We start from the raw sequence: 19331 nt of genomic DNA, 5'->3' as shown, positions 1-19331 counted from the left end.
TTTTTTTTTTTTTTATTATTATTTTTTTTTGCCTAGGTAGTAGCGCAAGCTCAGTTGAGACTACAGATGAATTTGTAGGTTAGGAGGAAATTAACCTATGCTATAGTGTTTGCATTTATTTCTCCTCTTCCATGCGTAACATACTGCATCTGTTACCCATTTCTTACTAACATGTGTGAGTGTGTTACTATGCCATACTGTAAGAAGGAAAAACAATGAATCTTTATTTCTTGCTTTTTGTTGTTGTTCTTACCATCCTTTTTTAATCTTTTTTTTTTTAACTGCTTAAAAATGTATTAAATATTTCTGGAAGAGAATATTTTAGTGCTTAGTGTTTAATGTACAGAATACAGTTCAAGCTTAACTTGTATTTTTGTATGTTTATTGAACAAATATGTTAACAGAAGATTCATCCATACTTCCCATTTATCACTGTTGTACTTCTGCGCCTCATGAGTCATCATTGGTTTTTTGGGACCACCTACTGTAATGACCATAGTAAAATGCACAGTCACAACCATGTCACAGAACTGTTTGTGCAAGTACATTAATCTCCTTTTTATTATTGATGATTTTCAGGTCTTTAAAATAGAGGTGCTAATGAATGGAAGGAAACATTTTGTGGAGAAGAGGTATAGTGAATTCCATGCACTTCATAAAAAGGTAGTGATCTCTTTCTTTATAAGATGTAACTTTGTTTTGACTTAGTTGTGAAGTTTTGCTCTCACTTGAAATTGTTACTGTACATGGTTTATCTTAAATACATCTTGTGATTAATGTCTCTAGAAATGTGTTCACAACTAACTCAATTTCTTTTCTGCTTTGTGGAAAGGGATGAGTTCTCAGATGTTACTAGCTTTCTTTTTGGTTCTTGTTTATATGCTGTATTGCTAAAATGCTGTCTATAGTATTTTTTTTTCTGCTTGTAAAATCACAAAATAAGACACATTCCTACAGCAAATAAAGAAGTTTTTGATTTCTATCCAATTAGCCAAATAATTTGTTAGTTCCATAAATTGTGTGGCTAACCTGCTATATGTAAAGCTGAGAAAACAACTTGCATACACCAGGAAATTAGACATGAAAAAGCCTGAGTAGACCGCCTCACTCTGCTGCTTTTCATACAATGAATATGATATAAAATATCTGCTAAGCTTGTCTACTGAATCTTCTTACTAATACATAGAAGGGAACTCAGTACTTTCAAGATTGGTAATCCACCGATTTTTCTTTGAAGTGTTGTAATTGCTGTTAAAGGAAAAGTATGATGTCTCCTCTCCAGGCTAAACTGGATGCAGCTGTACAGTTGTGCAGCTGAAAGACAAGTTCTACGTTTTTTGTGCCTTAGGGAAGCTAAGTATTATGAAGGAGATTTCTGGAAAAATATTGTAGCCCGTTGCCAGTGGTGGGGCTGCAATGAAGAGCTTCAGTCCTTCATTCCTAGGACCTTGGTCAACTGAATGTGTGTTGGTTTGTAGCTCTCAGTGGCAGTGGAGTGTGTGCACGCTCTTGGCTGGTCCTGCTTGCTTTCAGTAAGGAGAAGCTTCCTCTGCAAATGGCAGAGAGGAGCATGAGTGTTTACAGGTCCTGCCGCTTCAGTGTCAGAGGAGCTTACCCACACTAACATATTTGTTGGTGACCCTGAATGAACTCTGGAATCTTCTTATTCAAGGAAGAAGCATTATCCTGGAGGATGGATTTTGCCAGCCTTGTATGGTGTATGGATATAAGGAAACTTGGGTCAACAAAAGGCAACCATTTGCCCATCTATGCATTGGCCATCAAAAGTCCAAAAAACAAGAATATATTTTGCATTACTGCACCATAATTAATATGAGCTAGGCGATTAAATTTGCCTTTGTGCTTCTTGTGCCAGTTGTGGTATCAGCTGCCCCTTTTTAATACTCATTTGCTTGTTTACTGTTTCAGTTCAGATATGTCTCAGATACCTTCCCCCTTCTGTTCACATTGAATATGATACCACATGAGCAACAGTGTCAGAAACAGTAGTACAACTCACTCATCCACCACCAAGCCTTGCTATATGTGTGTGCTTTATTTCACAGCATTATGCAACTGAAGACATTATACAACTAAGTAAGATAGGAAACATTAAGTGGGGAGAATCAGGATTTATATGCTCAAAATGCACCGTACCCAAGTAGACCATCTCCTGTAGTTAGAATAGAATAGGATGGAATGGAATGAATATTTGCAGTTGGAAGGAACCTACAACAATTATGTAGTCCAACGGCCTGACCCATTCAGGGATGACCAAAAGCTAAAGCGTGTTATTAAGGGCATTGTCCAAATGCGTCTTAAACACTGACAGACTTGTGGCATCGACCAGCGCTCTAGGAAGCCTGTTCCAGTATTTGACCACCCCCTCAGTAAAGAAATGCTTCCTAATGTCCAGTCTAAACCTCCCCTGGTGCAGCTTTGAACCATTCCTACACGTCCTATTGCTGGATACCAGAGAGAAGGGATCGGCATCTCTCTCTCCACTTCCCCTCCTCACAAACCTATAGAGAGCAGTGAGGCTGCCCCTCAACCTCATATGCTCCAAACTAGACAAGCCCCAAGTTCTCGGCTGTTCCTCACAGGACCTGGCTTCCAGCCCTTCCAGCAGCTTTGTTGCTCTCCCTCTGGAGGCATTCAGAGACCTTCTCTTGCTTCTTAAATTGTGGGGCCCAGAACTGCACACAGTAGTCAAGGTGAGGCTGCACCAACACTAAATATAGCAGAACAGTCACCTTTCTTGACTGGCTGGCTGGGCTGGGTTTGATGCACCCCAGGATGCAGAGGTTTGCCCTCTCGGCTGCCAGGGCCCGCTGCTGGCTCACACTGAGCCTGCTGCCAGCCAGCACCCCCAGCCTTCTCTGCAGGGCTGCTCTCCAGCTGCTTCTCTCCCAGTTTGTACTTGTGCCCAATGTTACTCTGTCCTAGGAACAGGATCTGGCATTTGTTCTTGTTAAATTTAATTCCATTAATCATGCTGTGAGGGACAGCATCAAAAGCCTTACGAAAATCCAGAGAAATTACAGCCACCACCTTCCCTTCATCCCCTAGGCAGGTGACCTTACCGTAGAAGGAGATCAGATTAGTTAAACAGGACTTCCCCTTTGTGAACCCATGTTGCCTGTGCCTGATGGTGGCACTGTTCTTTAAATGCCTTTCAATAGTACCCAGTATGATCTGCTCTGTAATTTTTCCAGGAGCTGAGGTTAGACTAACAGGTCTGTAGTTCCCCGGGTCTTCCCTCACACCCTTCCTCTAAACTGGAAGAACACTGGCTGCCTTACAGTCTACAGGGACCTCCCCAGACTCCCAAGAAATTTGACAGATGATAGAGAGGGGTCCTGCTGCAGCATCTGCTAGCTCGTTGTCATGGTTTGACCCCAGCTGGCAGCTAAGCACCAGACAACTGCTCACTCACTCTGCCCTGGTTGGACAGGATAGAGAATCAGAAGAGTAAAGATGAGCAAACCCATGGGTCAAGATAAAGACAGTGTAACAGGTAAAACAAAAGCCCCACACAGCAGCAAAGCAAAACAAGGAATTCATTCACTTTTTTCCATGGGCAGGCAGGTGTTCAGCTATCTCCAGGAAAGCAGGGCTCCATCACGCATCGCGGTTACTTGGGAAGACAAGTCCCATAACTCCAAACGTCCCTCCTTCCTTCTTCTCCCCCCAGCTTTATATGCTGACCATGATGTCATATGGTATGGGATATCCCTTTGGTTAGCTGGGGTCAGCTGTCCCAGCTGTGTCCCCTCACAGCTGCTTGTGCACCCCCAGCCTACTCTCTGGTGGAGTGGGGTGAGAAGCAGAAAAAGACCTTGACTCTGTGTAAGCACTGCTCAACAGTAACTAAAACATCCCTGTGTTGTCATCACTGTCTCCAGCACAAATCCCCATACTAGCTGCTATGAAGAAAATTAACTCTACTCCAGCCAAAACCAGCACACTGCATCAGTACCCTGGGATGAATCCCATCAGGCCCATGGGCTTGTGAACATTCAGCTGACACAGCTGGTCCCTTACAATTTCAGTGTCCATGAATGGAAAGTCACTGTTCCCACACTCATGGTGCTCCGACTCAGAGGACCCGACAGCCCAAGGTCTATCTGTGTTATTAAAGACTGAGGCAAAAAAAGCATTGAATGCCTCTGCTTTTTCTCCTTCCCTTTGTTGTTGTCTAATTTCACTGTAATTTCTGGAGTTGCACAAATACTCCAGGCAAAAGTCACGAATGACTGCAGTCTCGCTTTCAGATTTTTCTCCTGTATACACTGCTTCCTCTGGAGTAACTCATTTTGCAGAGATTTCTCCTTACAACACCTGAAAAACCGTAAATGAGAGTCCCTTCCTCTCTCTCCAGAAATAGCAGCAAAATAAATAAACCTGAAAAGCAGGTCTTCTAAGCACTTTGCACAGCTCTTCAGTTTGTTCCATCTTACTCCTCGTCTGCTTTCTGTCTGTTTATATTACTCTGCAGACTTGATAGTGACTTTTTCTTGTTTGTTCCCTGTACAAATGCAAAGCACCCAGCGTATTTTTGACAACAATATACCTCTTAAGTCTTACTTCTTGAAGTTTTAGTAAAATTTCAGTGAACAGGATTGAACAGCTTGTACTGTGAACCTTTCTTAGTGGTTTCAGTGTTACAGAAATCTTGGAGAAAGCATTCACTGGTACTGTAGTGTACGCAGTTTCACCCTTTCTTCTCCTTTCTATTTAGCGTTAAGCAGAAAATCTCAACGCTCTTAAAGACTAGGGTGTGTATTTGAATAGTTTTTACAGGAGAAGAATATTTTGAACTCCTGTCTTGATTGTTCTTTGTGAACAATTTATTCACATCTCAGAACACTATACTCAGGTCCAAATACCACTTTGCTTTCAGCATGCCAATAGGGTATTTATTTTTTGTTCCTCTCTTCCCCTTTAATTTAAAATGTAAGTTTCACTCTAAGTTGCTGTGAGTACATGGCAATTGGAAAGGTATCTTTAGATTTACTGCATATTCAAGGTGCCTTTAGTGCTGGAGAAATCTGTAGTGAGCAGGAGAAACAAAGCTTCTGTAGACAACAACTGTGGTAGAAAATGGTAATAGAGGCTGAAGGGGAGATTGTGCCTTTCACCAGAGAAGGACATGCTCTGCTGGCATTGTACAGAGGAAGAAGGACTGCATTGCTCATACAGGACGATATTCATTCATCAGAATGCCAATTTATGTTTTGATTAGTTTTGATTTTTTTTTTTTTAAACAAAGCTATTTCCAAGAATGTGGCTGGATTTGTCTCCTTCCTGGGTTCAACCTTTCTTACATTCCAGTTGTGTAAAAAAGTAAAGCCCGTCTCCATGTGCAATCTGGCTGTAGTGAAAAAGGTTTAAAATCTTTTCAAGACTGCAGTGCTACACCAGGAGTACAAGTTATTGCCTTGACAGAAAACATGCACTGCTGTTGGCTTTTTTTAAATAGTTTGCATAGGCCAATATACTTTGACCTGGTTATGAATGACAAACCAGGCCCTTCAGCCTATGCACCATTCAAATTACAGTATTGTATTCAAGTCTGAACAAGAGTTTTATTATTTTCATATGTAGAGTTTTTTAGAAATAATTGAATTCTTTCTAGGTGTATACCATAGTTAAAAATACAACCATTTATTCATATTTATTCCCTAACTTCTTTTTATACTTTTTTCCTTTACATTTTTAGATGTTGGTAGGTTTTTTTAAGCACCAGAATGCTATAAGGTGATAGTGTTACAACTACTGCACTGAAATCTGTGAACAACTTCGGTTTCATACATCTTGTTTTTCAAGTTATTTATATTTTAGAATAACTAGTGTACACTCTAAATCATATTGACTTTTCACACTTGGACAAAGAATTCTTTACTTGATAATTTGAGCCATCTTTTAGTCTTGGAGAAAATAGAGACTACAGTATGTCAAAGAACCGTTAGGTCAGTGTTATGGACAGGAAGGTATTACAAACAGTAACTGTCCTCAGATAAATATTTCTTGTGTAGGGACAGGTCTGAAGCAATATAGCAAACACATATGTAGATTTGCTTGATATTCTTTGACATTGTAATAATTATTTGTTGCAATATATTACTGGATTACTGTAATCATAAGAAAGTGGGTTTATAATTTATTCCTTGTACCTCTGTATAACATGAGTTTTATACCTACACACGGTACCTGTGCTTGCACATTTAAGCAATTGTTTATTGGATACTTTATGTAACAGGGCCACAGAGCACAAAAGGATTGTTAATCATCAGCTGAGGCACCAGCCACACACTATTTATCTTGTAAGCAGCTAGGCCTTGGTAGACACTTGCGTTGTTTCAGATTTGTCTCCCCTCATCTGGAGTATTCTCCTCGTTTGTTACTCGTCTGCATGTGCTGTCATAGTTTGCAACAGCTGTGGCCATAGCTTCTTCAACATTCTTGACCAATTTAGATGAAAAAATTGCATTTGATATTCTGACTTTAAGAGCAGTCAGCAGAAGTACGTGGGTTTGGGGTTTTGTTTTGGTGGGTTATTTTTCTCACTTCACATTCAATTGTAATTTTGCGTTGTTAAGAAATAAGGAAGTTGCAAAATGTTTCCAGAGCAATTGAGGTTTCCTTGCTGCAGCTTCGTTACTTGTGATTGTAGAGACGTTGATATGTTGGCACTGCTTTTTGCTATAGTGACATCTCAGCAAGCTCAAAGATGAAATGTAAATTCTTAGTCTCCCATGGGTATGCATGTCAAAGTCAATTTTGAGTTTCTTTCCTTGCATTCCTTGCCTCGGATTTACTCAGAGGCAATATCCAACAGAAAGAATGTCTAATGTCACCTTCTATTACAATGCATAGGAGTCTGTTCCAGTTGTTATTTTTGCTCTGTGTTTTGAGGAAAGCATTAATAATTTTTGGTTTTGAAAAAATATGTTGCTCCAGCAAGAGGATTCTTAGTGTTGTCAGAATATAAGTTTGTGTCTATCTATGTGCACTAATGTGTATGCATGTACACATTTCCATATGTATCTATAAAAGCTTTCTTGGAAATATATTCAGTGGCAATCTTGCTATTTCTCTCTATAAGATATTAAACAGAACTGTCAATTTCTTGGTGCAGTTTGCGATTACAGATATTTTGCTCCCTTGATTGCCAGCTCTCCAGAGAAATGGTTAGATCTCCTCACTGTACTTCTCCCACCTGTTCATAGTTGCCTAAATCTAGAGTTAGAAATTGTTGCGGTGTTTTGTGACTGCATTTAGCAAGGTAATACCTGGTTATGTCACAGTGACGTTGTGAGGTGTCATCCCAGGTTGATTAACAGGGAACGCATTTGAAGTATTCTCATGTAGTTGTTGCCATTTTGTTTTAAGGCTGTTAGTCACACGAAATTGTCAGTGGGGTTCCTCTTCACTGTCCAGGGCTAGATGTGCAGATTTTTAACTGCAACCTGTAGGTATGAAGTCTGCTGTTGTTTCAGTGAGCTGATGGTGAGTAACTGCATTGCCATGCTCTTGTCGTTTACGCATGGTTATTTTACCTGTGCTGCCGCATCTCTAACATAAATGTGTTTTAACTTTAAAGGCATGCTATTATTCTTTGTTTCTATCTGCATTTCTTTTCGTTTGCAGCTCAAGAAGTTCATAAGAACTCCAGAGATCCCTTCAAAGCACGTGAGAAACTGGGTCCCCAAGGTTCTGGAGCAGCGACGGCAAGGCTTGGAGTTGTACTTGCAGGTGAGTCTCTTCTCAGCACTGTGAAAGTAAAAATGGCATCCATTTTCAGAGTGATAGTATCCAAAGCATTTGAAGATACAGCAAGTATGAAGTGGGATGTTTTACTGATAGGTAATTTTAGAGCTGAGAAATGAATTGGATTCATCACTTACCAGCAGTGATGATTTTTGTTCACTTAGCAAGAGCAGCAGGTAGAAATCCAGACTGTTCTGTATTTTTTTCCTGATTCTGGTAAAAGCTGTTGTCTGACTGTGGCAAACTTGCTAGTACCTCGTTTTCCTGTGCCTAAAATGAGGAAAATGTTATTCTTTCGAAAGTTGTTCTGACTGTACTAATCAAAAGTATTACAGAAGAGATACAAGGAGGCTTTATTTAACTCACCTCCATTTAGACAGACTAGGGAAGAATCTGCATATCAAATTCATATCCCTCTACTGTACATACCTCTATCTGAATTGTTCATCTAGTTGAACTCGGCACCTGTCATCACATATTCATCTTAGCTGATTTGGAATCTTGCATTTAGAGTCCCAGATTCTGTGTATTTGGGTTCTGATTTTCCTACAGACTGTAAAAGGAGTCTTCAGGAATGACTCAGACTTCCAGACATCTGGTGAGAAGTCCTAACCTTTTTTAATAAACAGAATTTCTACTCTCACCATGATTGCTTTAAAAATGCCTTGTGGTGTAGTTTCACAGTCATATTTCTCTGGTGACAAAACCAGATTAAGGTATTCCCCTAGACATGTTCCTAGTTCACTGCATCTTCAGCTGTACTGATGCAAGTGCTGTCATATTGAAGGGGTTCGTAGAAATGATCTGAGTCAAAAGATAATTGTTTTGGGAGGAAGGCAAGACTGAGAGTATTCTATTTTTACTCATGTCACAGTAATAAAAATAGTAAAAATTTCAGATATCTGATTTATGTCATCGTCCACAGTTGCAGTGGCACAATTGGAGGAATGGTGAACGGCAACATAATGGACAGTGAGCAGAATTCATAGAAAACAGATAGTTTTCTGCACCACTCAGGAACCTCCATGACTCTCAGGAAGGTTTCTAAAAGAAAACTTCTTAAGGAGGAGAATAGAATTATAGCGTGACACAAGACAGTGTTACTTCTGACATCAAAATTTTATAAAGAAATTTGGAAATAAGGAGAAAAACACAGCTCAGATTTTATTCTGAGACATAGGGAGCGTTTCAGACAGCATAGCTAATTTTCTTTTTTCTTTTTAAATATTTAGATAGTATTATTAAATTGAAAAAATTAATCCTTTTCTCCTTCTTGCTTTATGATATTTATAGTATCTTTGACATTAAATTACATTTATTGTGTGGATGAAAAAAACAGTTAGCACTTTTTAATTGCTGATAAACTTTAAAAGAACACCTCCCCCTACTGGAAGAGTTAGTCAATTCTTTTGTTCTTCATTTAGTTTAACTTTTCCCCTCTTCTATTACCATTGGCTGTCATAGAAACATGCAGTGATTTAGGTTGGAAGGGACTGCTGGATGTCATTTGATTAAACCATGATAACCTTCTAAGTTATAACCATACTAATGTGCATACTAAATTAAATCAAGAATAAAAGTCATGAATATTCTTGTCAAAGTCATTAATTTCTGTTCCTGGTAACAGAAAGTAGAACTAATCATCAGTGAAATTTTAACTTTTAAAAGAATGAGAGCCTGATTTTAGACAAAAGTTCATATTAAGGCACTTCAGTTATCAGAAGGTTTTTGATAGTGCCAGGCATTTGCCAAGACACGGCATAGGAACTTGCTACAGTTTCAGAAGATATGATCAGTTTTTAATATAACACCATATATGTAAAATATTGCAAATACATTTTCAGATGATACTAATGAGAGTTGATCTGTAAGAAGTTTGACTATTACCATCACTAGTCAGTGGTGGTACTAGTAGACAGCCATTTGTGCAGCTGGTAAACTATTATGGAGTCATGGTCATCATTAACTGTGTTTTCAAAACCAGACAGAATGTCATGCAGAGATTGAGCATTTACATAGATGTTACATTCAAATAATTTGTTTTATGCAATATATATTCATTTCATATTATAGCACTTCGCACTTTGAAAACCTGTACAGGCAAGACATGACATGCCATGCAGATAGCAGTCAAATACAGACCTGTATCTAACATGGTCTAATCGTATCATGTTCCTAATCTATTTTTAATTAAGTAATCTTCTATAGTTAAATGCAGATAAAAATAATGATATTAAATTAGAATAGTAGAATTGGTCTGTATCAAGTAATAAAGAAAGCAAGAAATTCCTGTCTGAGCCAGAAGGTGCTGCAGGTGCTGGTACTTTGTTACTTCTTTGTGACCTTTTCCTGATGAAACTGCCCTCTTAAATCCTTTCAGGAGAGGTCATTTTTTTTCTTACAGTGGATGGACAGGAGCTCAGAAACATTTCATTATATCTTTCTGATGCATAGCAAAATAATGAATAAATCAAATGTTATTAAATTGTGAGACACAAGTAGTCATTTTCTTAAATTTATCAATATCCAGTGTCAGTTAATATTCATCAGATGGCTTGTTTTTCTCTTGTTTTTGAAAGACTGAGTGGGAATTTTTTTCCTTGATGTAATAGACCGATTTTCAAGGAATTGTGAAAGAATGATTTATCTGTATTATTTTCAAGTGACTTTCATATTTTACAAGTTTGACGGGAATTTATAACTATTGTTTTTAATACTGTGGAACAATTGACTAGTAAACTCTAGTATGTCTAGTAATTCAACTGCATGTATAATAATAATACAGAGCCCTTGTGAATACTGATCAACTGAGTGACAAGAGGAAAGTAGGATTATGTTTAATTTACTAATGAGGAAATAGAAACAAAGAAAAGTAAATGACAGAGTGTGGCCCCAAACACTCAAGCAAGTTAGTGTGAAGCAATAAGCAACTACTCCACTGCTGATCCGTGGTAACTGTCTATGTGCGTGACCTTAACCTACAGCACACAGCACTTAAGTTGAGCTGGTTTAGTCTTCACTAAAGAAGAAAATGTTTGTTACTGACAGTGGAAGAGGACTAAACCAGCTCTAATTACCTTGTGGTGGCTATCAACTAAAAGTTACCATAAATCAGTTAGTATGTGATATAAATTCTAACTTACTAGTTACTTATTTGTATATCTGAGGTTGTGGCTAGTAATACAGCAGAGATGAGAATCCAGGTGGTTTTGATTTGAAATTTGTAAAATAAATCACTGGATTACACTATAGCTGACAAAAATCTCTCTGATACTAGTATTAAATTGCACCAAGATTTGAATTTAGCTATGATTTGTTTATGTCTATGAAACATCTTCTCTTAATATGTTTCCTGATGAGTTTGGTGTTGAGAAAAGGTAGAAGATACAGATTTGAGGTAGCTGGCTGTGTAAGGAGCCTCTAATTTGAGAAGGGCTGCTAGCTGGACCTGCATTGAAAGTCTGTGACTCTTGATAGTATGTTTGTGAGCCTGGAGACATATGTTTGCTTGAAAGTACCAGGAGGTAAAGGTAAGTGTGGAAGATGATAGGGCAGACTGATAATCAGCATTTTAGCTTCTGGGTGGTGGTTGTCCGTTTTTTTTAATCCACTGTGTAATCTTAGACTGATTGTTTATCACAAAGCAATAAAGAAATATGGTCTGCTTTGGAAGCATATTTAAAGGAGCTATAGGTCACTTGCAAAGCTCCCTTTTGCACAGTTATTGTTGTGCACAGTTATCAGTAAGCCATGCTGTGGCTGGACTGACTGAACAGGTAGTTGGGCTTTTATTTTGGACATTGAAGACATTGTTGAGATTCCTAAGGGCAGGACTGAGAGACCTTATCTAACTGGTTATCGAAGCAGCTGCAGCTGCATTGTCAGTCTGATCAGTATGTGTTACAAATAGATTTTATATGATGTACTCTTGGAGAAGCAGTTTTTATGGAGCTTATTTCCAGTGAATTGGTAATGGGGAAGAATTTGATCTAGCCACCTGCTCTCTACTGATTTGGAGTTAGGTCATATCCTTGTCCCAGTAAGCTGACACTGGATGTTATTGCCATCCAGTCTCTCTGCCCCCGGGACTTGCCCTTTGACAGGTCTGCCTTTTAAAGTTCAATGGAATAGATATTTTCTAACCCCCTTGGGCAGGAGAAATCTCATCATTTGCTGATATCATCAGTCCAACAAGATAACAGGCTTCGTTAACAGAATTCACTGTGAAGTGGCACCCACACCTCAGCATGAGACTGTGTAGCTGCTGCTACTCTTCACTGAAACGATTTGGTTATGGAGAGAGATTTTGGAGGAGGCCCATATTTTTGATGAGCTTCGGGATACTAACTTGTTTCTTGTGGTCTTGGTGACCTGAAGAAATTCTTCTTGTGACTGGCAAGACACTAATATTAAACAGAGGGCTGTAAACCTTCTGAACCGCTCTGTATGTATGTAGGGTCTGTATGTACATACATCTCCAACCAGAGTTAATATGTGGAGCTAATACTTCTCTCTTGGCTGAGGTCAGGAAAACATACTTGCCTTTTATTTACTCTTGAACTTTTCACAAAGAGAACAGTCCTGATTCCTGGAGATAAGATTGGTTAAAATGCTGCTTGGCTGTGAGACTTGAAGACTTGATGAACTTCAACATTCCAGCAGTTTCAGGAATCCAAATCTTCAAAATGAATTATAGAGTTTATGAAACTGGACTAGAGATTTGATTTCCATTTAAGGAAATAATCTGGAGATCTGAGAAGAACTTTGACCTATATTTCAGTATTCTTCAAAATGCAATTCTCTTTAAAAATACCAGTCTTTAAAAATACCAGTCCTTCCTGAAAAAGATAAATAAAATAATATCTGTTATGATTTTGATCTTAAGAAAGTAGAATCCAATCCTATACTCCTTAGCTGTCTTAGTTTCGAGCAGGGTGGAGTTAGGAAAACAGTGGATGGAGTAATGAGTAATGTGTAGTTGCTGTATGACTAAGTTCATCAGAAATACAAGGGAGAAAATCACCCACTATTATGTTGCATTTTTTTACTCTTTTTTTGAGGAACAGTTCCAACAGCAGCTACATAAAAAATGAAGACAAATGAGCTATTTCTGCAGTTAGTGACTGCAGAATAAAAAACTGTTGTACAGAAAATTTGGCCCAAGGCATAATTTCTTCATGGGCCATGATGATTTTCTTTAATTACTTCAGTAAGTGTTGATACTAAATTCCTTGTGGTAAACTTTAAATAAATAAATAAATAGCCTTTTCTGACTGGACAATGGATATGAACAAATCAATAAATCTGGTTTGAAGAATTAAATAAGCTTCCCTAGCCCCAGAAAAAAAAAAAATCTCTGATTTTAGGCATCAGTCCAAACTGTGTTCTAAAGTTTTTGAACTATCTTCTTTTAAATTGATCTAGCTGTGTGCTGTTGCTTCATGAAAGTTTTAGATTTAATTTAAAAATACTGAAGGGATATTTTTGTTGATTTGGAAACTCTTGCAGAATGCTTCAGAGCTAATACAGTGTTTCATATTGCAACTGAGGATAAGAATCTTCTGCTTTCTTCGAGTGTCAGTCATTGCCCCTTTTTGCTATCATTCTGAGGAGTGAGATCATTTGATTTCTCAGAGTTTTTTATTGAATTGTGAAGAAAAAGTTTTCCATCACCTAATAAGAAGTTTCATTAGTTCTTCACTGCTTAACTGATTCAATTTCTGTTGGCCTCTTGCTATTCTAACAAAGAGAAATGTAAACCAAATCATCTATGACCTTGTCCATCCTCAAGAAGACTGGAGAGGTTGCTGCTCTAAGATAAGCCATCTAGATTCCTGATGCCAGTCAGCAGGTACTCCACATTGTGCATTGGCTAGAGCTTTGTCTTTCAATAGCCAAATACTCCTCCTTTGTAACTGTAGCTGAAATATTGCTTCAGAGCTGTCCTGGGTGGAGTGGGATCAGAAAGTGGGGAAAACAAATCCTTGGTGATGCACAGGATTTTTCAGTGTTTGCTTTTTGTGGAGGAAAAAAATGTCCCACAGTAGTACGTAACAGTCAGGTCTGCTGGGCAGAATGAAAGCTAGGATTTAACAGAAAGACAGGGAGATCATGGTTTGTCGGTTGGTTGAAGCGGACATTGTTCTCTAGAATCAGAAGCATTCTGTAAGTGCTTTCTAAATGGAACAGTTCTTGACATTCCGTTGCCAATACTAAAGAAGAAAATAAATGTAATGTCTGTAGAGGTAGGTGTTTGAACCAGTGCTGTTGGAGCTGTTTAGAAGTATTGAGATTTCTCTGTGTGATATGTGCACTTTTATGAGACATTCGTTTGCGTTTGCTCAATAAAAATAAATCAAATGGGTTACTATTTAATTCTGGAAAGGTAATGGTAAAATGATCTTAGAACTATTCAATGATCGTTCAGCTATTCAAATTTTATTTCTGTGCAGTTCACATTCATCACATTTATCCAGTCTGTCAATGTTAATACTCATTACAATTGCTCTTCCTTTATATTCTCAGGAATGCATTCTGTATCAAGCATTTAGTTATTTCTGTATACCTACATGTCTTTGCCAAAGAGTGTTGTGAATGCAAAATTTTAAATTGGTTGAAGGGAAGACTGGAAATAGGTTCATGGAAGAGCAATTTATATCAAGCGTAGAAGGTCTTCAAGCTGGAAATAACTCCTGAGGCTGCTAGAATATTGAAGGAAAATGTCTCATATGTTAGTCTTGTTCATTTATATTCTTCCTTGGTATCCATTTACAGCCATTTTTGGAGATAAGATACAGTGGTAAATGGACCTTTGGTCTGAACCATTATGACCTTTCTTATATAGTCCTTAAAGTAATTAAACATGTACATGTGTTTCAGGTTGTTGTTAGATTTGATTAAACATTAATGTGTTTTCATGAACTGAGCCCTATATGTATGACAAACACTATTCTTTAAAGAAAAAAGATTAAGTCACATGGTTGAGAAGACTATAGTTGAATCGTACTGATGTAATGAAGAGAGATGCAGGTCAGATGCCACTGTGCAAAGTCTCTTGTAAAAGCTAATGCCTTTTACGACCAAATGCTTTATACGTGGGAGGTAAATGGCTGTGTATTTAAAAGCTGAAACCAGAGGAAGAAACTTTAAGCTATAAAACTTCAGTGCAAAATGTGGGCCTATTTTTGTTCTTCTCCACCATATTATGTGCATGCCTGACCTGTGGGTTTTTTCCCACTAGGCTTCTGTTTAACCATTCCCTGTATCTGAGAGCAGGAGCTGGACAGAATTCGCTTTGGCTTCCTTGTGTCATTCATTAACCACCACAAAGATTTCTGCAGAGGCAATCCTTCCCTTTGTCCTATGTACACATTCGCTGTTGGGATCTATTTCTAGCTAATTTAAGACCAAATTGGCTTATTTGCAGAAAAAAAAATGTCCATCAAGTCCAGAACAAATGCTTATCTTGCTGATTGCTGCCTCTGGAAACCAGTTTTGTTTTAAATGCAAGTGAATACATAGGGAAGAATGAGTCTAGCATTAGAAAGTTGCCAGTAAAAGTTGGATTCAGTGAAATAAGATTTAACTGATGTTTTGCTGGAAAGTCTGTTGAATCACCCACATCTATTAATCACATTGAAAATTCTCTCCATTATCCAAAATTATTCAGTGTCTTCCTTCTCTGACTCCATTTAGTCTCCAGTAATCAAGGTTGAACTGTACCTGTAAGGAGCTCTAAAAGCAATGGTATGATAAGTATAAAAAGACAAAATGTTCTTTGTCCTCATTAAAGATGGTGAACTGAGTGTTAAATAATATTAATGGCTGGGATTGTCAGTACTTAACAGTACTTTCCTAGTACAAGTGATTTTATTGATCGATACAGTCTCAATGTAACAGGGCAGATTATTCTACTGATTTTATCGAAACCTTAACTAAGTTTGTTAGTGTACCACATATCTTTAAATAGATCTAGATGATGATGTAGATTAAGAAAAGCAGACCACCATCCATCTTTTTTTGATCAGTTAATAACTTAAATCCATCATTGCTGCGACCAGCTCTTTTAAGATTCTGTTGTGCATACATGTTTCTTTGGTGGTACAGATACATAGCTGGTTTTAGATGGCTCTGGATTTTAAAGAAACGTGCTTGACACATGCAGGGTTGCGTATTTGTTAAGAGAAGGTGAAAAGCAAGAGAAAAAGGGAAAGCGAAATAATTCTGTAGATAACTTAAAGGAGAGCCATTTATTGAGAATGTCTGTTTGCAGAGGTGTTTTGTGCAGAAATATTCCAAGTATTTTTCAGTGATACTTAGGAAATTTACCTGGGTTTTGTTCTAAGAGTTACATTTTTTGCTTTTCAAGTGATGCGATGTTGTGGTTTATGATTCAGATTTTTTCCTTCGTCTTCAATAACCTGTTTGGTTCTGCTATATGGAATTATGCTGCATGAACTTCTCTCTCATTTCACTCTTACATGTTAGAGCTGATCAAAATAAATTTACTCAGTTAAAAGCAGAATTTACATTAGAAGTCATGACAGGTTTAGAAACTATATCTAAGTGCTTGTTCTTTTTTCATTATAGTGTATATCATAATGCTATTGTATCACATACTTTCACCCAAGTTAAGATGAACATCAAACTGTACTAATTATGTATTTATATACAGTGAGAAATGGTCTCTGTCATATGCTCAGAATAACTGTAAGGTATTTTCAGAGGAGGGAGAAATAAATTCTCTGTGTAAGATATCACAGCCTGTTAAAGCAGAACTAGGGATATTAAAACTCAAATGCTGGTGCACTGCTGTAGTCACTATAGTCTGCTGATAGCAAATTGTTTTAATAGCCATGATTTCTTCTAGAGCAATACAAAGTGTGAGATACCTATTTTATTTAGCAATGATGAAGGAAAAAATGATCACCTTCCTTATCCTGAAGGCAACTCTTCATTTGACATGTAGGCACTAAATTTTCTTTTTCCCTAGTAAATACTTATTTTGCTTGAGCTTCTGGGGGGAGGGGGGGAGGACAGGAGCAGGAAGTCAAAGAGCTTTTGTCCATTATAATAAAGGAAAGGAGAAGGAAGCTGTAATTCTTGCAAAGAGTCTTTGTTATCACCACCTAAAATATTGTACAAAGACTTAGTTTCCCCCATTTTTAAATCAGTCTACAGCATTGTAAACACATTTTCATTCCTTACTCTGAGTTGTTTTACATAAGCCAATTCTTATTTTTTAATACACAAATGACTTTGCTTTTTAAAATTGGGTTATCAAGGCGAGTTAGGTCTTAAGGGCTTTTTCTTCAAAATTAATTTTAAGGGCTTTTTCTTCAAAATTAATCTGTAAAGTTACTTAACGAATTGTCAATGAAGGGAAAAACTTATTTTCTAGTGAAAGAGTATTTTATTACTGCATGTGTAGTGCAACACACTATGTTCTATTATGGTTGTTCAGTAGTGTACAGCACTAAAATAGCATGTAATTTAGACCTAGGGCTGCCAAATCATTGCCTTTAAGTAATCTGATAGTATTCTTTTGCCTACACTCTTTGTGTGACTGAAGACCAATCATTAACTTCTTTATGCATTTATAAACTGCACATGAGGGCTGGGGAAAAAAGTTCATGAAGAAGTGAATAGTTCTGTCTTTATAGTACGATTTGAATTTGCACGTAAGAGACAGGCCACATATGGAGTGGAGAGGAAGAAAATGAGATATTGAATACCATCCATTCTGTGCTTTGGATCAGGAACTGATGCTGGGGGGGAAATAATAACTTTAAAGTTTTTACGTAATGTTGTTTGCATCATTTAGCGTAGACCATTCTGAAGGAAAAGAAAACAACAACAACAAAAAAATTCCTGTGGAACTAATCACAGAGTTTTACCAGAAAGATACTGAATTAAATAAGCAGTATTTCTTGAGCTTCTGCTTTAGAGATGTTGCAAGGAAAGAGCACAGAAAGAGAAAAATTCTTTGCAAGAAGGGCTGCTTAAGCAAGAAGTAAGAACTAGCCCATCAGTAGATAAGAGAGGTGAGCAGAGGAGGAAATTACTATCTTCCTCAGGTGGGTTGTGGGAAGGTGGTCAGTTAGCCGTCTCGTTTGGTCCTGCAGTACTCTGGACTCTCATGCATTAGATAGATTTCCCTCGTGTGTGTTCCCTTTTCTTGACTTTTATGCCATCTTGCATGTCTCCTTTCTGAAGGAGATACTGAAGGATTTCAGAGTGAACTAAGGAGATAAGGTCCTGTGCTCATGGGTAGCCTAGGAAAACAACAAATGTTTCTTATCTTCTGCTAATGTTGTCTATGTCCACACACATCAGCACTGCTTACCTTTATTTTTGTTTTCACGTGCGTACTGTTTCTGTAATCTGAATGCAATATGTAACCCGATATGATATTAAGTGCAAAAAAGCTCATTTTATTGAAACTGTTGATTGTAGAATGTCTTGACTGAGACAGACTTGAATTTAAGTGCAGGTAATTTACAAACAAATATTAATTACTGAATGATGCTTAAATTTATAATTCTGATATGGATTTTTCCTGTTGAATTTAAAAACATGGACATTAAAATAAGAAAATTTCATGGAGTTTCTTGCTGTGATAAGTACTCTACCTAAGAATATCTTCAAGAGGAATTGATATAAAAATTGAGTTTTGTGATGTGGTTTCTTTTTAATTTTTCATAACTATCATCTTATCTACTATGCTTTTTCTTCTGCAGCTGAAAAAAGTTTGCAGAAACAAAGCGTGAAGTTGAAGTAGAACCTTTAATTTCATTAGGCACATTGTAACTGGTGAAGATTAATGTATATATCTCTTGCTAATTCTTTTCAATTACTCAGTTCATATAAATTCCCAAACCTTGTTAATTATGCTGAAGTCAAGTGGTAATTTTTAACAGTATTTCCACAGCGAGGGAATTTTCCTGGTCTAACCTTGCCCTCCTGTAGAAACTCTCAGCAGATTAGGCATTCTGACTCTAGTCCATTCATTTTCAGCACAAGCCTAATTGCTGCCGACTGCCTGCCACAGGTACCCTGGTTATCGTACATTTAAGGGATGCAGGTTCTTCTGAGAACAAATAAGGAAAGATTAATTGTTTGTTTTGTTTCATCCCAAGAGAAATGCGGGAGCTTAATCAAGAAAAATAATTTCTTCTGTTGATTTGGCTTATTTGTGGAAAGGGATAATTGTATAGAGGCAGACATAGAGCTATGCATTTTGAAAGAAATTTTGCCGTTTACCTACTTGGGAAGCAAAGATACAGCAAAATGAATGTAACACAGCATTGGAATTGATGGGGATGGTTCACATTTCTCATAGTAAGTAATTTGGCTGCTGGGCTTTTATTTAAACCAATATTGCTAGGTGGTATTGTCATTTGTTTTGTCTGCTTCTCTGTATATCTAATCAAGGAGACAATGGTAGGGGGAAAAACGCTTTTCCAAATTGTCCTTAATTGCTAGAGCACGAAGTGAGCTGAACACTCTGGTATTTCCAATTAAAGAACTTGTTTCCACCAAGCACCATTAAATCTATC

At 37.5% G+C, this 19331-nt stretch overlaps 1 protein-coding gene across 2 annotated transcripts in view; it reads left to right on the top strand.

The window, feature by feature from the left end:
• Window positions 1-19331, top strand: part of SNX24 (sorting nexin 24) — a 100697-nt gene that overhangs the window by 53510 nt on the left and 27856 nt on the right. Inside the window, exons 2-3 of one of the 2 annotated variants that reach the window (XM_075411192.1) lie at window positions 580-663; window positions 7654-7758. In XM_075411192.1, the coding sequence (XP_075267307.1) occupies window positions 580-663; window positions 7654-7758 (189 nt within the window). The remainder of the gene's footprint in view (window positions 1-579; window positions 664-7653; window positions 7759-19331) is intronic. The other variant, XM_075411193.1, reaches the window with a different exon arrangement.

This window comes from Opisthocomus hoazin, chromosome Z (genome assembly GCF_030867145.1).
Source record: "Opisthocomus hoazin isolate bOpiHoa1 chromosome Z, bOpiHoa1.hap1, whole genome shotgun sequence".
Taxonomy (NCBI): domain Eukaryota; kingdom Metazoa; phylum Chordata; class Aves; order Opisthocomiformes; family Opisthocomidae; genus Opisthocomus; species Opisthocomus hoazin.
Note: the sequence above shows the minus strand (reverse complement) of the source record. Positions and strands in the feature narration are given on the sequence as shown.